Genomic DNA, 18,858 nt, shown 5'->3' with positions numbered 1-18,858 from the left:
GGATTTGTTTGCACTTCATAGAACAGCCACTGTTTGGTTTAAATGCTTGATTTCACTCTGTTGATTTGCCTTCAAGCTTAGTATTCAGACAAGTCTAGGCCTTGTATCAAGAAAACATTGTTAACTGATCAGTGTTTCTCAACTGGAGGTTGACTAGAATGACAAATCAACACAACTGACCTCTCACCCCATTGTGAATCCCGTGTACAGATAAGTCATTTAATTGTTTCTCTCACTGTCTATCTCTCAATCCCCCTGTCCCTCGTTCTCCCCCCCCCCCCACCTCTCAGTTCACACTGCCCATGCTGTTGGATACTCTCCTCCAGGTGCTGAGGGGTAAAGATGGTTTCCCCTATGCTGTCCTGCAGACGCTCCTCAAGCTCATCGTCCTCATCATCAGCACCTTGCTGCTGGTCATCATCAGGGTCCAGGTCATCCAATCACAGCTCCCTGTGTTTACCAGGTGGGTGGAGCTGTTGATGTGTTTCCATGGCGGCAAAGATGGTGTGCATATTTTTGTTTCTGTTAGAATCCATGTTTTTGCTCATGGTAGCCCCACCATTTGGAACAGTACATAGTCTATTACCTAATCAGTGACCGCTGTTCGACCTTTAAAAGTGTAGGCCTAGATATAGTGAGAAACACATTGCGTTTACAAGATCGATTGAGAAAATAAATGTCGAACCTGCATTTTCAAGGTGTTGAAATGTTTGTTTTGTGGTTTAAAGGACTGTTGCAGTTCCCCAGATAGGATCGACAGGGCTCTAAGGTGACAACTTTGGTCACATATGCTCCTAAATATTTTGCTGTGCAACCTGAAATTTTAATTTGGGAGCACTGTGCCTGTAAAAAAAAATATCCCAATTGTTGTAATGATTAGGCTTCACTGTAGCGTAGTTTCCGAGGCCCTAGAGAGTGCAGATTCGTTAGTGTTATGGTTGTACCATTACTACAGAGAAAATGTCTTSTTTCTTCCCCAAACAGTTGCTTGCTAAATAAATATTGCAAGGATTATTTGTTTTTAAAGGCAAGTACAAATGAATTGTAAATTAATGCAAAACATTTTTGGGTTATGTTACCCTGCCCTTTGCTTTCACTGCCTTTWTTTTGCTGCAAAGTTTTAGCACGTTCATTCCGTTTAGGTGAGGTTTAGAGGGAGGGTGTAATGATGATTCTATTGGTCAACCGAATTTGGAATGACGCTTCATCCTAATTATACAGTGGGGAGAACAAGTATTTGATACACTGACGATTTTGCAGGTTTTCCTAYTTAAAAATTACAGACCTCTACATGCTTTGTATCTGGAGAAGGTCTGTATGGAGTGGGCCAAAATCCCTGCTGCAGTGTGTGCAAACCTGGTCAAGAACTACAGGAAACGTATGATCTCTGTAATAGCAAACAAAGGTTTCTGTACCAAATATTAAGTTCTGCTTTTCTGATGTATCAAATACTTATGTCATGCAATAAAATGCAAATTAATTGCTTAAAATCAACAATGTGATTTTCTGGATTCCGTCTCTCACAGTTGAAGTGTACCTATGATAAAATTACAGACCTCTACATGCTTTGTAAGTAGGAAAACCTGCAAAATTGGCAGTGTATCAAATACTTGTTCTCCCCACTGTATATCCCAGTTAGCAGCTTATAATGATGGCCAGTATAGCTATGTTAGATACCTAACTAACTTTCAATGCTGAGGCAACAATGTTTTCTGCCAACTAGCCAGCTAGTGTATAATTATTCTTTTACTTTTACATTTTTGCTAACAAGGCACAGTGGCCCACTGGAACTGACTAGGGCTGTTGCGTTGAACGTATTGCCGCACACCGGCAGTCATGAGTCATGACCGCAGTAAATTCCATGTGACTGAGTCATGGTAATCTCCTCTTATGCACTCTGGACATGCTTTGGTAGTACCCAACTTTCTAACGACCAGCAGGTCCTAATGGCCTGGTACGCAGGGCTCTATTGTCCCTCTAACCACTGACATCAATGCAAATTAAATCAAAAATCACATCAAACGCATATCAACAGTATCGTTTCCTGTGATGATCATTTGAAGAAAGAGGTTCAGCAGGTTGAAACTGAGTGTAAAACACGGTCGTTGTGGATGTTTCAAAGCCTAACACAACGTAATGGACCAGCACTTTCTAAGGTGATGAGTAATTCAAAACACATATACAGTGGGGCAAAAAGTATTTAGTCAGCCACCAATTGTGCAAGTTCTCCCACTTAAAAAGTGAGAGAGGCCTGTAATTTTCATCATAGGTACACTTCAACTATGACAGACAAAATGAAGAAAAAAATCCAGAAAATCAAATTGTGGATTTTTAATGAATTTATTTGCAAATTATGGTGGAAAACTTTTGTATATACAAATACTTATCTCAATACTTTGTTATATACCTTTGTTGGCAATGACAGAGGTCAACGTTTTCTGTAAGTCTTCACAAGGTTTTCACACACTGTTGCTGGTATTTTGGCCATTCCTCCATGCAGATCTCCTCTAGAGCAGTGATGTTTTGGGGCTGTTGCTGGGTAACACGGACTTTCAACTCCCTCAAAAGATTTTCTATGGGGTTGAGATCTGGAGACATGCTAGGCCACTCCAGGACCTTGAAATGATTCTTACGAAGCCACTCCTTCGTTGCCCGGGCGGTGTGTTTGGGATCATTGTCATGCTGAAAGACCCAGCCGTTTCATCTTCAATGCCCTTGCTGATGGAAGGAGGTTTTCACTCAATCTCACGATACATGGCACCATTCATTCTTTCCTTTACACGGATCAGTCGTCCTGGTCCCTTTGCAGAAAAACAGCCCCAAAGCATGATGTTTCCACCCCATGCTTCAGTAGGTATGGTGTTCTTTGGATGCAACTCAGCATTCTTTGTCCTCCAAACACGACGAGTTGAGTTTTTACCAAAAAGTTTATATTTTGGTTTCATCTGACCATATGACATTCTCCCAATCTTCTTCTGGATCATCCAAATGCTCTCTAGCAAACTTCAGACGGGCCTGGACATGTACTGGCTTAAGCAGGGGGACACGTCTGGCACTGCAGGATTTGAGTCCCTGGCGGCATAGTGTGTTACTGATGTGAGGCTTTGTTACTTTGGTCCCAGCTCTCTGCAGGTCATTCACTAGGTCCCCCGTGTGTTCTGGGATTTTTGCTCACCGTTCTTGTGATCATTTTGACCCCACGGGATGAGATATTGCGTGGAGCCCCAGATCGAGGGAGATTTCAGTGGTCTTGTATGTTTTCCATTTCCTAATAATTGCTCCCACAGTTGATTTCTTCAAACCAAGCTGCTTACCTATTGCAGATTCAGTTTCCCAGCCTGGTGCAGGTCTACAATTTTGTTTCTGGTGTCCTTTGACAGCTCTTTGGTCTTGGCCATAGTGGAGTTTGGAGTGTGACTGTTTGAGGTTGTGGACAGGTGTCTTTTATACTGATAACAAGTTCAAACAGGTGGAGTGGAGGGCAGAGGTAGTCACCTCATGAGGTAGTCACCTTTTCCAACAGTCTCAAAGGAGTTTCCACATATGCTGAGCACTTGTTGACTGTTTTTCCTTCACTTTGCTGTCCCAAACCATCTCATTTGGGTTGAGGTCGGGTGATTGTGGAGGCCAGGTCATCTGATGCAGCACTCCATCACTCTCCTTCCTGGTTAAATGGCCCTTACACAGCCTGGAGGTGTGTTGGGTCATTGTCCTGTTGGAAAACAAATGATAGTCCCACTAAGCGCAAACCAGATGGGATGGCGTATCGCTGCAGAATGCTGTGGTAGGCATGCTGGTTAAGTGTGCCTTGAATTCTAAATACATCGGTGTCACCAGCAAACCTCCCCCACAGCATAACACCTCCCTCCATGCTTTACGGTGGGAACCACACATGCKGAGATCATCCGTTCACCTACTCTGCATCTCACAAAGACACGGCGGTTGGAACCAAAAGTGGTGGACGAGAGAGTAGTCAGTCATTGTGGCCCTGTGACCGAGGGAAGCCGGTGCGGTGGTCGTTGAATGTATTGGTTAATCCAACCCCCTGCTTATTCATGCCAGGTATGATGGAACACATTTGGATTCCGGGAGTCCAGGCACACGCACAGACAAAATATGGATACGTAACAGACATATTTAGGATATCCAGGGATTTAAACTAAGTCCATGGTCATTGTGTAATTCCTCAGTGGAATGTGAAATATTGTTTTTTGTTCCAGGTTTTAAACCTTAACAGGGTCAGGGAGTGCCGGCTCAACTGCAYTTGAAGAACTTGGAATATTTTTTAAATCTCCATTATTTAGGGATCTCCAGTCAAGCACAGACAGGAACAACTTGATGGCATCATGTTGATAACATTCCTAAAGATTTGTTTTTGTTGTAATCCTTCAGCAGTTAATCCACTGGCTGTCTCCAGATTGTATCGCTGAATTAGTGTTATCAGAAAAATAACAATTTCCCAGACATAATAATGCTGCATATTTGGATAATCACCATCTTTGTGTGTGAGCTAACAGTCGTTCGTTTATCCCTTATCGATGACGTCTGAATGGTGCTCCTCCTTAGAGCCATGTAGACTAAAACTCCATAACTCTCGTGGTCCTGAGGTATGTGAATCATGAATGCCAGCCCCTTCACAGTCATGAGGCTATTTTCTTTGGAACCAAACCAGGGTCAATGGGAGGTGGTGAAGGCTAAAAAAATCTATACTGAAGCCATTGTAGTGTTAAAAATGTATTACATTTKATAGCACTTTTTTTACTCTCAAATCGCTTTAAGCAGGAAAAAAAGACAAATGGTTCAATAGACAATCATGGCAGGCAGGGTAGTTCATTCATGGCTTGAGCAGTCAGCCCCAAGAGGAAAGCTAGAGTAGAGGTACTTTAGAGTTGAAACGGAGGGGGCTCACATCCAGGGGGTTTCAGACTGGTCCAGAGCCGTTCATCAGGGCACCCTGGCCCTTGCGGTCTCTGAAACAGCGCTTCTCAGTAGTGGTTTCTGAAGTCAGACTCCATAGAACATTAAAACGGCATTCTACTCCAAAATGAATGAAAATACAATTATGCTGATATCTAAAATATAATTTCCACTTCCAGAAATTAGGCAAATAATATATTGGTTAAATTGTTTGTTAAAATTATTTTAACATATTGGACCATGCATATAGCCTATGCATGGTCCATTATTATCAGGTATGCTATTAGCAATAATCATTATCAACAGTATCCCATCTGATGCAGTGTAATGGCTATAAATAAATACGCTGAAGCATGGGGTTGTCTATCTGCATTTTTACCCTATTGAGCTAGGCATTAGAGTAGCGGGTGAGCTGAAAAAAAATCTAGCTGGTGTAATGAAAACATTTTCAGCGTGTGGATCGGCTTGTGGCTCAGAACATTTACATTGCAGGTTGGAAACATTTTAAATCAAGATGGTACACTTTTTAACAACCATTCATTAATTAATTAAGGCTTTCGTCCATTAGAACATATTCTCTGGTATTATTTATACTTTTTTGTGTTGACACTTCCAAATTGTTGGAAAAATAATGCTCCTATTTCTTGATCTTGTTATTGTTACTGTTATTATAATAAGTAATGTTTTTATCATTATTAGGCGTAGTATAGCAGCCTTGTATAACTACCATCGAGCTTTAGGCCTAAGAGCACATCTTGTTTAGTCTTATATCGTAGCTTACTTAGGCCAATATTTCAATACTTCTATATCACTCATTCATGTCATCACACAGCATATAAGTTATTCATGATTTGAAATGCAATCAAGCATTTTATTTTGAAAATAAAATAAAGCGAGCTTTGAATAATTAGCTTTCCATTTCAGAAATTTTATTCACAAATTAATGCGACTGTTTTTAATCTTTGCTGTAATAAAAGCTTGACGAAAAAACATTACAACTCTGGTATGCTTATAATTTAGTGTTTCCATTGTTCTAAATGTTCAGAAATTATATTGTAATCTATACAGCACCTGTTTGGCACACATAATGTGCACATAGCGCTTGCTCCTTACCTTTTTCTTGATCTCCAGTTTTTTCCACAACTAGTCACATTTATTCCACTCATCTGACTTTCCCTTTACCTCCTGAGCAACCTGTAAATATCCCCYTGTTTCGAGGTTATTTGCCACGTCCTCAGCATCCATTTTGCTGTCACAACTACAAATACCTAGGTGTCTGGTTAGTCCTTCCAGACCCACATTAAGCATCTCCAATCAAAAAATTAAATCTAGAATCGGCTTCCTATTTCGCAACAAAGCCTCCTTCACTCATGCTGCCAAACATACCCTCGTAAAACTGACTATCCTACCGATCCTTAACTTCGGCGATGTCATTTACAAAATAGCCTCCAACACTCAGACTGCATCCACTGAGTAATCACMGTGTCATCTGTYTTGTCACCAAAGCCCCATATACTACCCACCACTGCGACCTGTATRCTCTCGTTGGCTGGCCCTCCCCACATATTCGTCGCCAAACCCACTGGCTACAGGTCATCTATAAGTCTTGACTAGGTAAAGCCCTGCCTTATCTCTGGTCACCATAGCAACACCCACCCGTAACACGCGCTCCAGCAAGTATATTTCACTGGTCATCCCCAAAGCCAACACTTCTTTGGCCGCCTTTCCTTTCAGTTCTCTGCTGCCAATGACTGGAACGAATTGCAAAAATCGCTGAAACTAGAGACTTATCTCCCTCACTAACTTTTTAAGCATCAGCTGTCAGAGCAGCTTACCGATCACTGTACACAGCCAATCTGTAAATAGCACCCCCAACTACCTCATCCCCATATTGTTACTTATCCTCTTGCTCTTTTGCACCCCAGTATCTCTACTTGCACATCTATCACTCCAGTGTTAATGCTAAATTGTAATTATTTAGCATCTATGGTCTATTTATTGCCTTACCTCCCTATTCTTCTACATTTACAAACACTGTACATAGATTTTTTATGTTGTGTTATTGACTGTACGTTTATTTATCCCATGTGTAACTGTTGTTTTTGTCGCACTGCTTTGCTTTATCTTGGCCAGGTCGCAGTTGTAAATGAGAACTTGTTCTTGACTCGCCTACCTGGTTAAATAAAGGTGAAGAAAAAAAAAAATGTTACGATGTTCAGACTTTATAACCAATTTATTGATGTGAGTATGATATGCTATAGGCACGGCCTGCCCGCTCATTTGGCAGGATTAGGCGGCCACCTGTGGCGGCAGATTGACGAGGGCGACAGCCCCCTTGTCCGTTCCCAGCACTCCTCTCCAGGTTGCTGTTGTAGAGACGCAACATTCAGTGGAAAAAATGATCAGTGGAAAAAACATTCAGTGGAAAAAACATAAATTTTGTAGCTGATATAGGATATGGTAGAAAGAGTATGTGGCCTTTTCTGAAGCCTTCAGGCTGGAGATAAATTGTATGACAATGTAATGAGACACYTTTTACATCCATGCACGATTCTCCGATCAAGTAGCCTAACCGAAATGGCGCTCAATCAAAWAAAAAAAAATTGCTKTCATGTTAACAAAGCAACATATACTAAAAACAGGACAGGTCAAAGTAAAATRGACAATATGGAATGGACAACCAACTGTTGTCYGGGAGTTTCACCCCATTGACATGATCAGTGGTTTCATAGCGAAAAAATAAAATACTTCTGCATTGCCGCTGTGTAAACACATTGCAAATAGGCTAGCGATAACTCCTGATAAAATTGGGTAGCTAATATTCAGAGCTTAAATAGCCAAATTGATTAGTCACTGGAATCCAGACTAATAAAGCCAATGCAATGGCCCAAACAAAGACATCTTTAAATTAWATTTTTTCAACTTTCATTCAGAACCAAAAATGAGCCTGCTTATAACATCCGCAAAAAAAAAACAATTTTCAATATCAGGAAAATACGTATTTTCAACTGTCTTTCAGAACAGAAAATTAACCTGATTTCAACGTCCGGAAAATATGTTTTTTTTTCAACGTCCGGAAAAGATGCCTTTTCAGCACCCTGGAAAATAAATATTTTAAACGTACTGAAAATACCTTTTCACCTTTCATTCAGATCCCGAATTGAACTTCGTCTGGAAAATACCTCTTAGACATATTTTCAACGTCCGGCTGTAGGTCACACCTGTAATTTTTGTCCCTTCCAAATCTACCATGGCAGTCATTTTTACATGGCCGGAGAGTAACAATTCCAGCAAGAATAACCTACTGTTTTTTGGCGAACTCCAATGTCCTCTGATAATGCTAGTCCCCTGCGAATTGACATCCTTGTGTTTTGAGAACTGCCTGAGTTTGACAGGTGTTGCTCGCAGTTAGCGCAAGACAACAATAACTGATTTGATCAATTGAACTAAGTGCATAATCTATGTATAAATAGCCTACATGTAGCCTATCAACTTTCACATGTTTTGTGCGTATGAATTGAATATTACCAAATGCATCAGTAAAAATAGAGCTTATTTAATGCAACCCTTGCTGTTAATAGATTGCAAAGCAGCAGCATGCAACTGACCTACATTTTTGGAAATGATAGGTTAACTTTCTCATCCATAGCCTTAAAATGCATCTCAAGTGCAGTTGCACTGTTTAGCTCACATCTGAAGGCTGGGGGTCATTTAGAACATTACTGCRGATTTCTAAAATATCCTAATGATTATGATCACACTTCCTCAGTTCAAATATTATGGCGACCCTATAGGAAATATGGTTTGGTATGGTTTAGAAACTTGGGAACATCAGTGTGGCCCYATCACCTGGACATGTGGAAATACTGTATCTTCACGCCTAGAATAAAAACTTCCTGGCTTGAGTCGTAACTGTGTTGTGTCTTTGGCTATGCCGGATTAAGTGATATGACATGCTATTCTATAAAATMATTTCTCTGTMATTCATATTACCTGATTAAGCTAATCAGGTGAATGTAATTAGCTAGAAAGTCGGGGCACCACGAAATAATGTTTATAGAGCTGTTATCTTCCGAATAAACTCTTAAAGACCTAGTAATCTTTTACATCAATAGCAGTCAATATTTAATCGTCACCTTGTTTAGTTTCATCTGAAAGTTGTAAATTCTTGGTTATCTTCATGAAACCTGGCTAACAAGTTGAATCAGCAATACAACGTTTGGTTTAATTATTTATTTACTAAATACCTAAATAATCACACAGAATTACATCTACACAGAATGGATCATACATTGATTACAAATTATGTCATAAAGAAAACGGCCCTGGTGGACGGAGCCAACATGACGGCTGGTTACACAAAGGAAAGGGGGTTGGGTTTGAATGAAAGAGCGGGAAAACTGAGGAACAAGGGGAGAAGCTATGTCTCTATCGGGCCGTAGGCAGCTACTCTATCGTAAATACAGAATCTTATGCATTCTAAATAACCGCCCATTTGGAAAAGGAAAATGCAATACATATTTACTCTGAGCTGCGCTTCGATCGGTTGGTCATAGATGGGAGGCCGGGTTGTACAGCATGGATCTCTGAAGACTGTCTAGTGGTGAACTGGAGCGTGGTASAATGGATACTCTGTCCGTCCTCTCCTAGCACTTCTTTAATGAATAAGAGTTCAAAGTTCATACCAAGTTCCCATACTTTAAGCTCATGCTATATTCTGGCTGGTATAGTCGAAATCGTCACCTTCACATTGAAATTCGAAGCCAGTTGCATTAGGTTCTTGCTGATGTTGGCTTAGTTCTGTAGGTCGTCTTTGTCCTTTCAACGTGGGGACTGCCCAGCCCGCACGTCCTTGGAACAGGAAGTTACATTTTCGTCAACGGGCTTATATAGGATTGGGAGAGAGGGYCGTGTTTCATAGTTTACAACCACTGTCTGTTCACATGGGCGGGGCCACTGAGTTGGCAGAGTTTACTCTATGACAAACCTTTCTCTTATTAAGAAGCTAAATTACATTTAATCTTTTCACATAGTTTCATATTTAAACAATTAAATTGCACAACAATTCCATGTGAATCTGATAACTATAATGTGTAGACTTTCCAAGATACAGTTTGTCATCCTATCATTAGTAATAATGTCTCAGATGACAACTGATCTKGCATCATATTCTTTAAGTAYCAACGCATATTTTCAGCTGGTTCGATTACCAAAATATGGTTCCTTTCCCCACCCTTTTGATGTTATAAGACTCTCTCTATGTTAACAAAGGACATTCCAACAGTCACACTGTAGAGTAGGGAGAGAGAAAAGGGGAAAGGTGTTTATGGGGGTCATAAACCTCCCCCATCAGGCCAACGTCATGACAACTGTCAATTTATTGGGAAGAAATTAAGATTTACAGGGGGCTGTTTGGAATAAACTAATCCTGTCCGAATCGTCCTCTGGAATAATGGACATTCTAGAGTAAGAATTACATAACCAACGTTCTCTAGTAATACTAGTCCCGTGCGAATAGGTATTTTGTTACGTGCATGCGATGCATACGTATGTCATGTAAAGCGAGCAAGGGTTGAGGGAATAGGGAATGTTTTTCCTAAACAAATGAAGGATTTTGGTAACAGAACTCTTCAGGCAGAAATGGCTGTAATTATGTTGCAGCTTCAGCAACACGATCAGAGCGATTAATACTGTTGATGTTCTGTGGTGGTTGCTGCAGCAGGGAGGAGAGAGAGAGACAACTGGTGCTAGTCACAGTCACTCGCTGTCTTTTTTAACACAGCCCAGCAAGTAAGAGCACAGCCCGGCACAATCTAATCAATTGCTGGTCGGACTCCCTCTAGTCATTTGTGTATCTTAATTATTTAATCAAAACGTGTGCTTAAGCATAAAACAAGCTCAGTGAATATAGTTGATTTGATTAACCTGTCTAGCCCCCCCCCCCCCACATTCCACTGAAAAGGCAGCGTGCGAAATTCAAAAATATTTTTTTGAAATATTTGACTTTCACACATTAACAAGGTCCAATACAGCAAATGAAGGATAAACATCTTGTGAATCCAGCCAACATGCCGATTTAAAAAAAATGTTTTACTGGCAAAACACCACGTATATTTATATTAGCTCACCACCAAATCCAAAAAAGCACAGACATTTCTTTCACAGCACAGGTAGCTTATACAAAACCCACAATCAGAGAATAGAATTAATCACTAACCTTGAAATTCTTCATCGATGAGTCATATAACATCATGTTACACAATACATTTATGTTTTGTTCGATAAGTGCATATATATATATATATTAAAATAATGGTTTACATTGGCGCGTTACGTGCAGTAATGTTTTGATTCCAGAAATACTCATAATAACATTGATAAAAGATGCAAGTGTTATTCACATAATTAAAGATAAACTTATCCTCTATGCAACGCGCTGTGTCAGATTTCAAAATAAACTTTAGAAAAAGATTAATCTGAGAACGGCGTTAGAGCCAACAACCAGCCAAAGAAATAGTCGCCATTTTGGCGTCAAACAAAAGCTACAAAAACACTATAAATATGCACTTACCTTCGAATAACTTCATCAGAAGGCACTCCCAGGATTCCCAGATCAACTATAAATGACTGAAAAGTTCCATAAAGCCCATAATTTAGCCACTTGTTGTTAGCATGTTCAGCCCAGGAATCCATTTTCATGACGCACGAACAATCCCTCCAGACAAAAACTCAAAAAGTTCGTTACAAGTCGTAGAGAACAGGTCAAATGATGTTGCAATCCATAATTTAGTATGTGTTTACATTAATCATCAATAAGGATCCAACCGGAGAAATTCATTGTCTGAAGAAAAGCATTGGAACGAGAGCTCTTTCCCCTCGCACCAAACCAGACTGAGATTCTGACACCACTCACTAAAACAGCTCCTATGACCCCTCCTGTTATAGTAGAATCATAAGACAAAATCTAAAGACAGGCGACATCTAGTGAAGCCCTAGGCAGTGTTTGTTCAGTCATATCTAGAAGGGGTGTCATTTGACACTGTTTGAAAATCGAGTTCTCATTTCCTGTTTTGGACCTCTTCTCAGGTTTTTGTCTGCCAAATGAGTTCTGTTATACTTAGCTGAAATATATTCAAACAGTTTTAGAAACTCAGAGTGTTTCTATACAATTCAGTAATAATAATATGTGCCAATGTATGTACCCTTCTGGGACAGAGTAGGAGGAAATTTTGTTTGGGCACGCAATTTGTTCAAAGTGGAAACACCGCCCCCTATCCCGATGAAGTTAAAACATATAGGATGTGTCAATATATGGAAAAATACACATTAAAACATTTCAAWTGGAAAGAAAAAACAGACTTTGTCGGACAGCCCTATCGGTTTTACATAGCACTGTTTCAGCTGCTACTATTGCTTTAGATGTGTTAAATTGCTTATCATAAAAATCATTGTGCTGCCTTATTTACAGACCTTTCCAAGGCCTTTGACACTTGACCATCACATTCTCATTCAAAGTTTGAATAAAATAGACCTGGATCAGGCTTCTTGCAAATTTTTTGGGAATATCTGTCAGACAGGACACTGATTTCTGATGGTGTTAAGTCTAGTTTCCTGGATATTTTGAAAGGTGTACCGCAGAGGTCAGTATTGGGACCTGTTCTCTTTACCATTTACAAAAATAATATTGGTCTATTTCTTGTAATATTCATCTGTATGCAGAAGGATACTGTTATGCATGCCATTGCCCCAAATGTAGACCAGGCATTGTTAGAGCTGCATTCTGACTTTGTTTCCTTACAAAAGCTGTATACTGTGTATAATGTGGACTAGACTGAATATATGTTCTCTAATTCTTGCAAACATTTTTCAGATGGACTACACATTTATTTACTGAATGGTTATCCCATTGATTGGGTTCCTGCCTATACATATCTGGGCATTTGCATTGACAAGGATTTAATGTTTAWAAAACATACTGATGAGCTAGTTAAAAAGGTTGGCTGGTCCTCATTTAAAGTCCCGTAGATCTTCACTATTCCCTTTTGTTTACAAAGCTCTACTACACAAGCTTCTGACGTGATTTACCAAATCCTTTCACAGGGTTGGTTACCTCTTGAGGTTCCTCGAGTCTCCACCAAATTAAATAAATCCACTTTTAGTTTTAATGCACATCACTGAACAATTTATTAAACTAATTACAGTTAGATGCTCTGGTGCTGCTCGGGCAATTTTAAAGTATTTATTTTATTTTATTTCACCATTATTGAACCAGGTAGGCTAGTTGAGAACAAGTTCTCATTTACAACTGCGATCTGGCCAAGATAAAGCAAAGCAGTGCGACACAAACAACACAGAGTTACACATGGAATAAACAAGCGTACAGTCAATTACACAATAGAAATTAAGAGTCTATATACAGTGTGTGCAAATGGCGTGAGGAGGTAAGGCAATAAATAGGCCATAGTAGTGGAGTAATTATAATTTAAAAAATTAATACTGGAGTGATAGATGAGCAGATGATGATGTGCAAGTAGAAATACTGGTGTGYAAAAGAGCAGGAAAGTATAAAACAATATGGGGATAAGTTAAGTAGATTTGTTGGGCTATTTATAGATGGGCTATGTACAGCTGCAGCGATCGGTTAGCTACTCAGATAGCTGATGTTCACAGTTAGTGAGGGAAATATAAGTCTCCAGCTTCAGCGATTTTTGCAATTCGTTCCAGTCATTTGCAGCAGAGAACTGGAAGGAAAGGCGGCCAAAGTAGGTGTTTGCTTTGGGGATGACCAGTGAGATATACCTGCTGGAGCGCGTGCTACGGGTGGGTGTTGTTATCGTGACCAGTGAGCTGAGATAAGGCGGAGCTTTACCTAGCAGAGACTTATAGATGACCTGGAGCCAGTGGGTCTGGTTACGAATATGTAGTGAGGGCCAGCCGACTAGAGCATACAGGTCGCAGTGGTGGGTGGTATAAGGAACTTTGTTGACAAAACGGATGGCACTGTGATAGACTGCATCCAGTTTGCTGTGTAGGGTATTGGAAGCTATTTTGTAAATGACATCGTCGAGGATCGGTAGGATAGTCAGTTTTACGAGGGTATGTTTGGCGGCATGAGTGAAGGAGGCTTTGTTGCGAAATAGGAAGCCAATTCTAGATTTAATGTTGGATTGGAGATTTTTGATAYGAGTCTGGAAGTASAGTTTACAGTCTAGCCAGACACCTAGATAATTGTAGTTGTCCACATATTTTAAGTCAGAACCGTCCAGAGTAGTGATRCTAGTCGGGCAGGCGGGTGCAGGCAGCGAACGGTTGAAAAGCATGCATTTGGTTTTAATAGCGTTTAAGAGCAGTTGGAGGCCACGGAAGGAGTGGTGTATGGCATTGAAGCTTGTTTGGAGGTTAGTTAACTTCTCTGCGCTACGGATCCCTTTTACGGGATCACTTTCCTAAACAACCGCTAGAATTGCAGGGCGCCAAATGCATAAATATTACAAAAAATATTTATAATCATGCAATCACAAGTGAAATATACCAAAACACAGCTTAGCTTGTTGTTAATCCACCTATCGTGTCAGAKTTTGAAAATATACTTTACAGCGAAAGAAATCCAAGCTTTTGTGAGTGTAGCAATCAATGCTACAACAGCTAGCCCCAAATTAGCATGGTCACGAAAGTCAGAAAAGCAATAAAAATCAATCGCTTACCTTTGATAATCTTCGGATGTTTCCACTCACGAGACTCCCAGTTACACAACAAATGTTATTTTTGTTCAATAAATATTATTTGGGTTGCGCATTATGTTGAGAACTACAGCCTTGTTCCGTTCGAAAAATTCCACAAAGTATCCGTAATGGTCGTAGAAACATGTCATGTTTTTTATAATCAGTCCTGAGGTTGTTTTTAACAAACATAATCGATAATATTTCAACCGGACCATAACCTATTCTTTAAGAGACAAAAGGAAATTGGGGGGCCCCTCTCTCGCGCGCAGGAACTATTCAGAGCACACCTGACCTCTTCTGAAACATCTCGCTCATTTTTCAAAATAAAAGCCTGAAACTATGTCTAAAGCCTGGTCACAGCCTGAGGAAGCCATTGGAAAAGGAATCTGGTTGATACCCCTTTAAATGGAGGATAGACGGTCCAGGAAACACAGATTAAAAAAAAAAAAAAAAAGTATTGTTATACTCACAGACAATATTATACTCACAGACAATATATAGAAATGCAAAATTGACTGGCCCGATGAACTCGGGATGGCCGGGCAGTGATAGTGGTTCCTCTCCATCACTCGTTGTTTGTGATTTCATCATGTCCATTTGGGGATGTTTATTCACTGTTTAACTTCTCTGGATATGTGGGACGGTAATGTCCCACTTGGCCAAAAGCCAGTAAAAATGCAGAGCGCCAAATTCAAATAAATGACCTATAAAAATCCAACTTTCATGAAATCACACATGAAAGACACCAAATTAAAGCTACACTTGTTTGTGAATCCAGCCAACATATCTGATTTCAAAAAGGATTTACGGCGAAAGCACACCAAACGATTATGTTAGGTCAGTACATAGCCACAGAAAACACAGCCATTTTTCCAGCCAAAGAGAGGAGTAACAAAAAGCAGAAATAGAGATAAAAATGAATCACTAACCTTTGATCTTCATCAGATGACACTCATAGGACTTCATGTTACACAATACATGTATGTTTTGTTCGGTAAAGTTCATATTTATATCCAAAAATCTGAGTTTAGGCGGGACGTTACTGTCTCACTTGGCCAAAGCCAGAGAAAATGCAGAGCGCCATATTCAAATAAATTACTAATAAAATCAAACTTTCATTAAATCACACATGAAAGATACCAAATTAAAGCTACCACTGGTTGTGAATCCAGCCAACATGTCAGAATTCAAATAAGCTTTTCGGCGAAAGCAAACGATGCTATTATCGAGGATAGCACCATAGTAAACAGAGAGAGAAGCATATTTCAACCCTGCAGGCGCGACACGAAACGCAGAAATAAAAAGTATATTCATGCCTTACCTTTGACGAGCTTCTGTTGTTGGCACTCCAATATGTTCCATAAACATCACAAATGGTCCTTTTGTTCGATTAATTCCGTCGATATTATCCAAATGTCCATTTATTTGGCGCGTTTGATCCAGAAAAACACTGGTTCCAACTTGTGAAACGTGACGACAAAATATTCTCAAAAGTTACCTGTAAACTTTGCCAAAACATTTCAAACTACTTTTGTAATACAACTTTAGGTATTTTTTAACGTAAATAATTGATAAAATTGAAGATGGGATAATCTGTGTTCAATACAGGATTAAAACAAACTGTAGCTAGCCTTCTGGTCATGCGCCTCTAACAAACAGGACACAACAAGTGACCCTGATTCAAAATGGCCGTACTTCTTCATTACACAAAGGGAAAAACCCTCAACCAATTTCTAAAGACTGTTGACATCCAGTGTAAGCGGTAGGAACTGCAAGAAGGTCAATTAGAAATATGTATTCCCAATGAAAATTCATTGAAAAGAGTGACCTCAAAACAAAACATAAATCTGAATGGTTTGTCCTCAGGGTTTCGCCTGCTAAATAAGTTCTGTTATACTCACAGACATGATTCAAACAGTTTTAGAAACTTCAGAGTGTTTTCTATCCAAATCTACTAACATTATGCATATCTTATCTTCTGGGGATGAGTAGCTGGCAGTTGAATTTGGTTATGCTTTTCATCCAAACGTGAAAATGCTGCCCCCWATCCTAGAGAAGTTAAACATATTGCAAATTGACAAAAGTCAACCAGCAAGTCAGCCTTCCATCAGTCAATTAGATATCATTCTGACACCAAGCTGATACAAACTGACATCAAACCCACTTTTTCCAACTCGTTTAGAAGCCAACTATCACATATTTCAGAGCAGGCCCAAAATTCACAGCGCATTCTGTTTAAACCATAATAAAAACATAAAACACGTAGTTACGTACTAGCTGCGGGTCCAGTTCTGACATTATGTGTAGGCCTAGCTGAGGCGACCCCGAATCCCGAGTTTCGGCTCGATAGGTCATTTGGAGCCTGAGCAGCGACCTAAATTGGTGCTGAAAATCCACATTTTCAGGGCGTARCTAYGGGGTCCTTGAATGAGCTATCGGACAGAAACGTTAGCGTCCGTCTCTATGGGCCGAGGAGGTTTCAATGCACCTAGACTTGCGACTCTGGGACTTTTCTAAATGTTGTCAWTTTCGTAATGGTCAAAATGAATTGAAGTTATTGCGAATGTACAAGGCTGTTTCTCGGTCTGAGAACCTTCTAGAGCCACAACTCACCACGCACTATCGACTTGAGCTCTAGAACAGGTTTCTAAAGTTTTTTTTCTTTGACATCTGTTGGGATAAATGACTGATTTACAGTTCATGAGGGTTGCCTAATCACACATTTGAAGTTTTGGAAAGATGTGACTTTTTTAACCCTTTGAAAAAGCCCCTTTGACCCCAATTTAAGGCACTTCCGGTTGGCACAGTAAGCTAAAAGTAAACGCATATCCTCATTGGGGTAGGCTACAGAATCCTGAGTTTAAAGTCTTTACGTTAAGAACTGACTGATTTACACAGGGTTGACTGCAGTGTTTATCGCAAACTGCAGGTTGGGTATAYCAAAACACCTTTAGGGTGAATTTAACCACTTCCGGTTGCTCCAGGAAGCTTAGAATCAACACATGTAGACCTCATAGTGGCCTGATGGATAGTCATCGAAGACAGGTTCATAAGGCATTCATAAGCCACATAGGCTTCAGGTTGAATTTAGGGGAGCAGGCAATGTATTCCTATGGGGAGAGAAGTCATTGCAAACTGTTAGATGKAAACACCCTGTTTTCAATGTTAAGGATTAATGCCACACAGTCAAGGTTAGGCTTGCACAGATCGGGAGGACCTCAGGAACGTTCCTGAGGTTGAATTGTGCTACTAACCCTAACGGTTCTCCCGCTGTCACCCAAAAGCACCTGAAATTTAGAGCCAGGCTTCATTTTGGGCCTACTTTTTTTCACGGTCGCTGCGCTCAGACCGAGCGAGCTACGGTCAAACGGGGCATCTCGTTGAACTCGGCACAGCCTAGAGATTATATTAATGCCATTGCAGGCTCTGTATGTCTTTAAGCCCCGCACTGTCACACTCCATCCTTGCTGTGTGTGTGTGTGTGWGAGAGCTTTTCTTTGACATCTGTTGGGAGAAATGACTGATTTACAGTTCATGAGGGTTGCCTAATCACACATGAAGTTTTGAAAAGATCTGACCTTTTTAACCCTTCGAAACAGCCCCTATGACCACAATGTAAGGCACTTCCGGTTGACACAGGAAGCTGAAAGTGAACACATATCCTCCTTGGGGTAGGCTCTTACATAATTTTGAGGTTTAAGTCTTTACTTTAAGAATTGACTGATTTACTGAGGGTTGAATGAGTGTGTGTGATTTCAGAAAATCACAGAAATCTCGCAGAGCTCTGAAACCTGCCTTAATGGATTCGTCTGAACACGCTGCAACTGGATCAATTTTTTTTGGGGGGAAACACATTTCTTTGACCACCAATTGTACATTGTATGATTTCTCTTACATTACGATAGATAAATGGCTGTTTCTTTTTTTCCTGACACCGTAGGTTCATGTACTTTGACGTGAAGCGGTCAAATTAGCGCTCTATTTTCGTTTTTGATCTTTTATCCCAGAAAAATGGCCTTAACTCAAAAAGCGTTGAGGCCTCAATGCCATCTTGTCTCTGGGCGAACAGCCCATTAGTCCAAACCTATGCTCACTAAGTTTCGTCTTCGAAGTCTTTTCTGTTTAGGAGAAATGGCCATGTCGTGATTGGTGATGTTTTGTACATTTGCAATAAGATTCCATTCGCCATCTGGTTGAATTTACCAGGACATCGGAAAAA

The 18,858-nt window shown here is 40.2% G+C and overlaps 1 protein-coding gene across 1 annotated transcript in view; it reads left to right on the top strand.

Moving 5' to 3' along the window:
- tmtc3 (transmembrane O-mannosyltransferase targeting cadherins 3) overlaps nucleotides 1–18,858 on the top strand; it is a 131,908-nt gene that overhangs the window by 36,771 nt on the left and 76,279 nt on the right. The window contains exon 6 of the mRNA XM_023986028.2: nucleotides 291–463. Within this exon, the coding sequence (XP_023841796.1) occupies nucleotides 291–463 (173 nt within the window). The remainder of the gene's footprint in view (nucleotides 1–290; nucleotides 464–18,858) is intronic.

The sequence above is a fragment of the Salvelinus sp. IW2-2015 genome, linkage group LG4q.1:29, assembly GCF_002910315.2.
Source record: "Salvelinus sp. IW2-2015 linkage group LG4q.1:29, ASM291031v2, whole genome shotgun sequence".
NCBI classification, from domain to species: Eukaryota; Metazoa; Chordata; class Actinopteri; order Salmoniformes; family Salmonidae; genus Salvelinus; species Salvelinus sp. IW2-2015.
The sequence above is the reverse complement of the archived record's forward strand: the minus strand, read 5'-3'. Positions and strand labels throughout refer to the sequence as shown.